The sequence below is a fragment of the Elephantulus edwardii genome, unplaced genomic scaffold, assembly GCF_000299155.1.
Source record: "Elephantulus edwardii isolate Elephantulus edwardi_28Jun2011 unplaced genomic scaffold, EleEdw1.0 scaffold00157, whole genome shotgun sequence".
Classification (NCBI taxonomy): domain Eukaryota; kingdom Metazoa; phylum Chordata; class Mammalia; order Macroscelidea; family Macroscelididae; genus Elephantulus; species Elephantulus edwardii.
Window position 1 is genome coordinate 1,962,599 of NW_006399907.1, and position 10,694 is coordinate 1,973,292.

The 10,694-nt window shown below is 39.6% G+C and overlaps 1 protein-coding gene across 1 annotated transcript in view; it reads right to left on the reverse strand.

Annotated features, from left to right (window-relative positions):
• Positions 1–1,494: 1,494 nt before the first annotated feature.
• The window catches only part of LOC102858537 (NADH dehydrogenase [ubiquinone] 1 beta subcomplex subunit 9-like), a 25,431-nt gene continuing 16,231 nt past the window's right edge, over positions 1,495–10,694 (reverse strand). The window contains exon 2 of the mRNA XM_006895086.1: positions 1,495–1,512. Within this exon, the coding sequence (XP_006895148.1) occupies positions 1,495–1,512 (18 nt within the window). The remainder of the gene's footprint in view (positions 1,513–10,694) is intronic.

Here is a 10,694-nt window from a genome sequence, read left to right on the forward strand (position 1 = left end):
GTGATTAGAGTTCCAATTGCTCCACACAATTTCAGCATTAGTTCTTTGGTGTCTAATTTAACATTACTCTTTCTGCCAGCAGGAGATGACATTCATAATTGTTTGTTTGCTATCATTAGACTCATTTTGCAGACAAAGAAACTGAGACTTTGAAAGAGTACAGAACCTGCTCAAGGATGTTCACTTCTAAGGTATTTGAAGTGGGATAAAGGGAAGATCGTTTGAAACAAGGTTTGAAGCAGGAGTGGCATCCACTTCCATAAATAGCTTGCCTCCAGAAGCCCTATGAACCTGGAGAGAGGATGAAAGTCAGGCACACAAGTGCCGAGGACTTTGGTTCATAGGGTAGCTATGAGTCGTCTACGACTCGATGGCACTTAACAACACAGAGAGACCAGTTTCCTCGTAGACTGAAAGCCACGCTACGCTACCAAGCCAAAGGTGGGTGATCTAATATGAGGCCCTAAGGCCTGTTTTTTGTTGTTTTTGTTCAGTCTTCTAGGTCGTTAAGTCCTGGAGTGTCTGCTTGGCCATAGAGAGGCAACTTGTGGTCGCTGTGAAGCTGAACACGGTGACACTGATGTGTCAAATGCGATAATGGTTACCCATGGTGGACAGTGTTTGGTGGTGCTTCCCGATTAAAACAAGCTTGGAGGCAGGAGTGGCACCCACTTCCTTAAGTAGCTTGTCTCCGGAAACCCGATGAACCTGGAGAAAGGATGAAAGTCACACACGCAAGTGTCAAGGACTTTAGGGTCGCTATGAGTCACCTACAACTGGACAACACTTAACAACAACACGGGGAAGGTGCATCATCTTAACTCAGAAAAGAGCAAAAATAGTTAAGATAAATTAAGGAAGAATCTTCTAAATAATTCCATTTTCTTATATTTACCTTAGTTTCCTCTCATCTGTGGACATCATTTAAATTACAACACTGTAGGCCTACTCTTGTACTTTATTTCACGTACATTCACCTGGATTAGCGAACAAACAAAAAATGCAAAAGAAGTACTCTGTTCTGTACTTCTTTTGCATGTCCCCTAACATCTCAGTGTGGAAATCATTAGTCCAGAAAAGGCTCTTAAATCCTACAGTCATAGCTCTTCCAGTTCATGCCCTGCCTGGGGGCAGATACTCTGAAAATGAGCTTTTCTGTATTCTCAAGTCATTTGGAGGAATGTGGGCTATAGCCAGGAAAAACCAAGTAAACAGCTAAAAGGGCCACAAAGAGCAGGTTTGGTGTGTTTAAATGCTAGCCTGTTAAGAGAGGAGGGGCCTTAGATGATCCTGAAGCCTGGTCCTGCAGAGAGATCCACCTGGAAATACAGCATTCAGTAGACACTGCTTGTACCTGAAGCCACATGTAGAGTGTTCAGGCCAGATTATTTGTTAACTTCGTATTAAAAGACGCACCCAAACCCAAAGATAAATGATAAAATTATTCAACAAATGATGTAGAGAAGCTTGGTTACTTATCTGGATATCATCAGTTCAGGTTATTACATAATCCTAAAATAGACATAAGAGCATTAAGTTATTCAGTATAAACGACATAAATATGTAAGAAAATAGAATCTTTAAATCTTTCTGAAGGAAAATGTATTCTTATAAATACATAATATACAAACATAAGAGAAAATATATATATTTAACTCATAAAACTTTAAACATGTACATTAAAATAGTCAAATACACAAAATCAAAATGCAAACAACAAAATGAGAACAAATACTATGGATAATCAACTATAGTTGATTAGAGGTAAGAAATAAAAAATATTAGCAATGATATGATTTCTCAGTATTGTTGTTGTTACTATGTGCTGTTGAGTCATTTGCGACTCATAGCGACCCTATGTACAAACAGCCCTAAACCCTGCTCTGTCCTGTGCCAGTCACATTGCTTCTGACACACCCATCCCGATTACCCTAGTCATTGAATCAATCCACCTCATAGAGGACCTTCCCCTCCTACGCTGTCCCTCCACCCTCCCAAGCATGATGTCCCTCTCCAAGGACTGGTTCCTCCTTACAACATGTCCAAAGTATGTCAGACGAAGCCCCAAAATCCTTGCCTCCAAGGAGAAGCCTGGTTTAACCCTCTCTAGGATGAATCTGTTTGTTTTCTTGGCAGTCCATGGTACATTCAATACTCTTCTCCAGCTCACAGCTCAAAGGCATCAATTCTCCTTCTATCCTCCTTAGTCCTTGTCCAACTCTCTGATTCATAACAAGTGATTGCAAAGACCATGGCCTGTATCAGGCACACCTTAGTCTCCAGAGAGACACCGTTGCCCTTGAGTACTTTAGAGAGGTCCCAAACAGCAGACTTTCCCATCGCAATACGTTTTTTGATTTCCTGGCTGCTGGTGCCAAGAGTGTTGACGATGGAGCCAAGCAAACTGAAGCTGTGAATAATCTCAACCTCTTCACCATCCATCCTGATGCTACCAGTTGGTCCAGTGGTGAGAATCTTTGTCTTCTTGACATTGAGCCTCAATCCATACCGAAGGCTGCAGTCATGACCCTCTGCAGCAAGTGCATGAGATCTTCCTCAGTTTCAGCAAGCAGGGTTGTGTCATCCACATAACGCAGGTTGTTGATAAATCGTCTCGGATAATCTGCTCTGCGTATAGGTTGAAAAGGTATGGAGATAGGACACATCCCTGGCAGAGTAACATTGCATGGTTCTCAGTATTAGATTTAGCAAAATATCATAATGAATGTTGATAATAATGAAATAGGCAATATAATATCATGCACAATAATTTCAAATAGTAGGATGAACATATACAATATTTTACCCATAAAAAAGTTCACATTAATAAAGAAATTAATATTTATCACAGCATTGCATGTCAAACACCATAATGATTGCACATCAAGGACAGTGTTTGGAGGAGTTCCCAGATTGATTCAGGTTTGGAAGCAGGAGTGGCATCCACTTCCTAAATCTCATGCCTATGGAAACTCAATGAACTTGGAGAAATAATAGTTACAGAAAAGCTTCGGGTCTTTTGTTCATAGAGTCGCCATGAGTTGTGCTTGACTCTATGACAATCAACAACAACAACTAATAATAATAAACACTGGAGCAATATAAATATTAAAAGTCCATGGTATTAAAAAAGATCAGTCGTATAAATGTTAGTTATTGACAAACTATTTCGTCAATGGTTCTTAGGAAGAATATTTAATAATATATAAGATGGCTTGTGTCCTCTTGCTGCCTGAGCCTGGCGGTCTTGTGTGCAAGTAATTGCAACTTTTAGGGGTCATGTGCTTTTTTTCAAGCTGGTGTTTGATGTGTGATACTGCTCTTCCCCCCAGAAGTGAGGTCCTTGAGGCTTGGCCTAGGGCTTAAAGCAGGTGGTGGCTTAAAGCCCCAAAGGGCCCAAGGTTCAAATTGTATTTTTTTATCAAACATTCTTCTAGGTGGTATAGCAGTGGTCTGTGCATTACTGTACAGAGGTAACTCGTGGTTGCTGTGATGCTAAACACTGTGACACTGATGTGCCAAATGTGATGGTTACACATGTTGGACAGTGTTTGGTGGAGCTTCCCGACTTAAACAAGCTTGGAAGCAGGAGCGGCATCCAATTCCGAAATGGCTTGCCTCCGGAAACTCAATGTATGAACAGTGTTCTGGCCTTTGTTCGTAGGGTCACTATGAGTCGTCTATGACTCAGCAGCACCTAACAACAGCAACATAAGATGACTTATTAGATTTCACTGTTATTCACAGGGTTTTCATGGGTCTATTATTTCAGGAATGGTGACTCATTCTGCTTCTTAGTTTGTTATAGTCTGGAAGCTTGGTTTCAATCAAGCTGTTCACCATGGGTAGCTCTGCTAATATTTCAAATACTGGTAGCATAATTGCCAGCATCACGACAATGCACAGGCCTCTACAGTATGACAATCTAACAGATACCTGTTTTGGACACATTGACTGCAAAAATGAGCCCAAGCACAGCAGGTACTGTGAGAAAGCGCTTAAAATTGGGCAAGGATTTGATCTTTATACACAAAGTTGCTAAGAGTTGGTTGGAGTCTCTCATACATAAGATTGTTATGAGTAGGAGTTGAATTGAGTGGAACTAACGACAGCATTTTATGACAAAAACAGGATAAAAATTCCATATTGAATGTGACATTTACAATGTAAGAGAAAAGTAAAAGACATGAACAATGTATGGGTAACTTCCTTACTTTCCTAAAATTTTAGATCATGTTGTTGTTGTTATGTGCCCTCAAGTTGCTTGAGACTCAATAATGCAAATTTTTTAAAAATGTTATGTTTTGAGTGGGGAACACGTAAGCAGAAGATGGCATTTTAGTGATTCATTTTTGCCAGGGCAGTATCTACTGTTATCTTTTCACCACATCTCAGTGGGGAAAAGGCCAGGTGGAAATTCATGTAGCCTGTAGAATTTGAAACCACCCTTCTTGGCAATAACTGATTTAAGATTGGAATGCAGTTCTCCATGACAACCTTATCAGTGTTTGGGGTCTGCTTATTTCTGGGTACCATGTTCCAGGAAAATGTTGCAACTAAACTTGTTACCATTTTTTCCTTAGCTACAGGCCTCTGGGGTAAGCAAAGGTTTGACTATACTCACCTTATAATGCCTCTTTATAAAACTGGAGTGGGCATTGTATTGAACAAGCCTTACAATAGATGATATAAACATGCCGATAGATAAAATGTTGAAGCTTTTTCAAAAGATTTTTCACAGATATTAAAATCTATGTACCTAATTTCAACTCGCCAAAACTCTCAAATCAGCTTCCATCTACTCCTTACAAGTGAGCTAAAACTATTGGGTAAATCTAATCTAGTAATTTTCTTAACAATTTGGGGTTTCTCTAGAGAAAATGAAAAGATTTCTTCAATGATGACACCATCACAGCTGCTTTGCACATACTGTTGTTTCTCTGTAAGGAGGGACACCTGCCTCAGCCGTCACTTCCTGACCGTATTTATGTATAAACTAAGATAACACCAGGTTTTGAATACTGACTTCCTTGCAACCTGTTTTGAGTCTATGTTTGCATTCTAGTTTTCTCAGAGAATGTCATAATACTAGTAGCTGTAATTGAGGGTAGGGATGAGGACAGTAAATTAAGAAAATATTCAGTAGTACCTGTTGTTTGTTTCTGATAAAGATCCTGTCAGTTCCTTTTCTTCCCTGCCACATCATTGACATATTCTCTCCTAGAGTCCCTCCATAACTGTCCCCAACACTTAACAACACATCCACGTCTATATTGAATTTTGGTTTATTACTCATCTTTCTCCCTTGGAGCCACTGGTGGCTATGAACCCCAGAGAGGTGCTGCTTTGTGGTTAGCAGCGTAACTAAGCTGCCAGGGCTCCCTGAGACTCGGCGCCCCTTAAGCAGTAACTCCTTCCCTCACTCTCCTAACCACAGGCTGATTTCTAATAAAGCGTTTATCCTTTCCCAAGAGCTCTTCCAAGATTTGAGTTTCATTAAGTGCTTTCACATGGCTCCTGCTCTAAACCTACTCATTTTCTTCCAATAAAATGATTAACTTTTCTTTTTCCACCATCTGAGTTTATTTTTTTCTGTTGGTTTGCATATAATCATTCATACATATCATGTTTTATAGGTACATATGATTAGGTATTATTGTCATGACATGAGTCCAGAACGAAGCCTGCATAGTGGAGTGGAGTTGGGAGGAGGGATTGTATAACAATGAAAGAATTTTACTTTTCAAAGAGAAGAACGAACTGGAGAGGAGGGGTGCGCAGGGAGAAAAGTGCAACAATGAATGAATGGAAATCCAAAATCTTTGTAAATTTTCATTAAAATTAATAATAATAATTTTTAAAAGGAGAAAAGAAAGCAAAAGAAAAACCCCAAAAATCATGTTTTGTACATGCATTTGTATTTTATACAGTCATTAATTAATAACCATCCTTCTATGTCTTTTCGAGCCCCCGTTGAACCTTTCCCATTACTTCGCTCTCCTTCCAACCACTAACCTCTCTTCTACTATCCCAATGATTGTTGCCCCTTTCTCTTTCGATGGCCCCTTCTTTCCTTTCTCCTTGTAACATTTATATATATTTTACTCCGTTATCTTCCCATTTTCACAACAGTGACCTAGTGGAATATTTGTCCTTAAATGACTGAGATATTTCGTTCACAAAAATGCTTTAATCTCTCACAAGTTATATAATATTGTACTGAATGATTGCTTCTTAGTGCTGTGTCCATTGTGCAAATGTACCACAATTTCTAAATCCATTTATTTGTTAATGGGTGTTTGAACTGCTTTCGTTTCCTTGCTATTGTGACTGATACTGCTATGACAATAGGTGTTGAAGGTGTTTTTTTCAAAATCTATGGGTCAACTTATATCTGATCTTGTATAGAATTTGGAAACATGAAAGTAATTGTGTTGTCATCTATCAGACAATGTTTTTATAAGCAAGCAGGTGACTAATATAGAGCTGTAAAACGTAAAAATCTGCTCAAAGTTGACAAGACATTCTGGTATTCTTTCAGTAAATATTCATTGTTGGAATTACCGTTAAGATGACTACAACTCAGAGCAACCCAATGAATAACAAACCTAACCCTAGCTCTATTCTGGGTCATGTCTGGGATTCAGGCCATTACTGTAGTCACTGTCAATCCATTTTGTCAAGACTTTTTCTCTATTTCTCTGACCTTCCACCTTTCGTAGCATGATATCCTTTTACAAACATTAGTCTCTCCAAATAACATGGCCAAAGTTGTGAGAGCAAGTTTCACTATTCTTTCCAAGAAAGAGCACTTTGTTGTACTTCTAAAACATGCTTGTCATTTTTGTAGTTTGTTATTTTTTAAGTCTGTTAGATATTCAATACTATTCTCCAACATCTCAACTCAAAGGCATCAATTCTTCTGTCAACCATATTCGTTCCCCAACTTTCGGGTGCAGAGCAAGTAATTTAAAAGACTATGGCACACATTAGTCTTTAAAGTGACATCCTAGCTCTTTAGAACTTTGGAGAACTTCTTAACAGCAGGTATTCCCAATGCAACATGTCTTTTGATTCCTTAGCTGCTGTTGCCATGGCTGTTAATTGTGAATCCAGGGAAAAATAGATCATTAACCGCCTCAATTCTTTCTCCCTCTGAACATGCTCACTCATCTAGGCCAGAAAATTTAGAAGGAAGTTACCTGGCCAATTGACTGGAAGAAGCCCATATTTGTTACCATTCTCAAGAAAGGTGATCCAACAGAATGTGGAACTCATAGAACAATATCTTTAATAACACATGCAAGTAAAATATCGTGGAAGATGGGATAATTGCATTAGAAAACCTTTTCATGAATATTAATGCTAAGTAATAATAACTATATAAGTTACATAAACTCTTTTAGCCCAAAAGAAGATTGATTTAAATATCCTTTTGAAAAAAGATGAACTCTTAATTTAATTTTGTTGGGTAATTTTAATTGTTGTTTTTGTTAGGTGCTCTTGAGTACAACACATAGCGAACCTATGAACAACAGATTGGAACCTTGTCCTATCTCGTGCCATCTTCACACTTCCTGACACATTAGAGCCCATTGCAGCAGTCACCATGCCAATCAACCTTGTCGAGGGTCTTCCTCTTTCACTGACCCACCACTTTCCCAGCATCATGTACTTATCTGAGGCAGAGCCCCTCCTAGCAACATGCCCAAAGTCTGTGAAGTGAATGCATCTGAGAGCTGGACAATGAATAACAGAAAAATTGATGACTTTGAGCTGTGGTGTTGGAGAAGAGCACTAAACATTCCGTGGACAGCCAAGAGAACAAAGAAGTATTTCTTGGCGAGAGTGCAGCCAGAGTGCTCTTTCTAATTTTTATTAGCTGTGTGAAAAAGTTGGGAAAGATACTAAGAAAAGAAATACTGAACATGTTATGAATTATGTAGCATAGTTGTATCTTGTTTAAAACTGTTGTTGTTATTATGTGCCATCAAGTCTCCTGCAACTCATAGCACCCTTATGTACAACAGCCCTAAACCCTGCTCTATCTTTTGCCAATCTCACTGTCTCCAACACACCTACACTCATTATCCCAGTCACTGAATCAATCCACCTCATAGAAGGTCTTCTCCTGCACTGTCCCTCCAACCTCCCAAGCATGATGTCCTCCAAGGACTGGTCCCTCCTTGAAACATGTCCAAACAAGTATGTCAGGTGAAGCTTCAAAATCCTTGTCTCCTGGAGTGGACCTCGGGGGAGGGATTGTACAATAATGAAAGAATTTTTCTTTTACTTTTTCCAAGAGGATAGTGTACTAGAGGGAAAGGTTGGGAGGGGAGAAAAGTGCAACAGTGAATGAATGGAAATCCAAAGTCCCTGTAAATTTTCATTGAAATTAATAATAAATTTAAAATAAATGAATAAAAAAATCTTTGTCTCCAAAGAGCAACCTGGTTTAACCTTCTCCAGGATGGTCATTTTCTTAGCAGTCCTTGGTATATTCAATACTCTTCTCCAGCATCACAGCTCAAAGGCATCAATTCTCTCCTTCTATCCTCTCTATTCATTGTCCAACTCTCTGATGCATAGCAAATGATTGCAAAGACCATGGCTTGTAACAGGTGCACCTCAGTCTCCAGAGTGACACCATTGCTCTTCAGTACTTTGGAGAGGTCCCTAACAGCAGACTTTCCCATTGCGATACATCTTTTAATTTCCTTGCTGCTGGTGCCAAGATGTTGACTTTTAACAATCTCAATCTCTTTACCATCCATCATGATGCTGCCAATCGGCCCAGTGGTGAGAATCTTTGTCTTCTTGACATTGAGCCTCAATCCATATTGAAGGCTACAGTACTTGACCTTCTTAAGTTCTAAACTTAGAATTCAGGTCAAAGGAGGAGCCTGTCCATCTTTCTCCTTTTGAGTCACTGGCAGTCACAACCAGAGGCTCCAGCCGTTAACATTACAACTCCCTACTGACTAACCCACCAGATTTCTCAGTAGTAGTGGCTAGAGGATGTGAATTTAGAAAAATAAGAAAAAAAACAAAACTCGCACAGTCACGTGTTCCATCAATTTAGATGCCAAAGTGTATTTATATATTTATGTGTCAATATCTGGGGATGTACTCTATAGCAAGTTTTGCTACCATTCTAAAGGCTCTGTCTCCTGGGGTTTGAATCTACCAACTGGTTCTCAGAAAGATGGATAGTCTCCTACCACTGAGATTTACAGCCTCCAAAGACCTATGGAGGATCACTGTGAGTCAGAATCTATTTGATGGCAGGGAGTGGAGTATATTATTGCACAGATATATTGTATATACACATAAGTATACACAGAGTGCACATTGAAAAAGACACTAAAAGTGGTGTTTATAGTTTTTTATTGGTTTGCATACAGTCATTCATATACATAGTGTTTTAGTCATGTACATTGTTTTATACAATAACTTCTATACATTGTGTCTTATGTCATTAATTAATATTGATAAATGTCTTCTATCACCCTGTTTCATCAAGTGGCCATTGCAACTTGCATGCTTCTTCAACCCTCCCATCCATGCACTAATCTCTGCTTTCCTAGTGATCCTGAACTTTAAAAAAAATCTTGTTAATCCTGTTGTTCTTATGTGCCTGCGACGCAACCCTGCTCTACCCTAGGCCAATCTCACTGTTTCTGACACAACTGCCTCTATTACCCCAGTCATTGTGTCAATCCATCTCATCTAGGGTCTTCCTCTCCTTCACTGTCCCCCCACCCTTCCCAGGATAATGTCCTTCTTTGCCCCCCACCCTTCCCAGGATAATGTCCTTCTCCAAAGACTGGCCTCTCCTGAAAAGTATTGTGAGATGACATTTCAAAATCCTTGCCTCTAAGAAGCAACTTGGTTTTACCCTCTTCAGGACAACCATTTTTGCTCTCTTGGCCTGTTGTGGTTTTGTGCTTTGAGTCACTTGTGACTCATAGTGACCAAATGTACAAGAGCCCTAAACCCTGCTCTATCCTGTGCCAATTTTACTGACTCTGACACATCACTGCTCCAGTGACTGAATCAATCCATCTTATCCATGATCTTCCTCTCCTACACCGTCCCTCCACCCTCCAAAGCATGATGCACTTCTCCAACGACCGGTCCCTCCATCCAAAGTATGACAGATGAAGCTTCTGAATCCTTACCTCCAAGGAGCAGTCTGGTTTCACCTTCTCCGTGACAAACCTGTTTGTTCTTCTGGCAGTCCATGGTATATTCAACACTCTTCTCCAGCACCACAACTCAAAGGCATCAATTCTCCTTCTATCATCCCTAGTCACTGTCCATTTCTCTGATGCATAGCAAGCAGTTGCGAAGACTTTGCCCTGAATCAGGAGGCACACATTAGTCTCCAGACTGATGTCATCGCCTTTCAGTATTCTGGAGAGGTCCCTGACTTTCCCAGTGCAACCCATCTCTCGATTTCCTCACTGCTGGTACCAAGAGTGTTGATTATGGAGCCAAACTAAAACTGTTAACAATCTCAATCTCCTCACAATCCATAATGATGCTGCCATATGGCACAGTGGTGAGAATCTTTGTTTTTTCTCTTGGCCTAGAGCACCTCAAATATAGAAAAGGACTGTTGAAGGTGTTGTTATTACTGTTGTATTAATATTTTTAAAACATTAAATATTTTAAATTAAAATTGTTTTTAA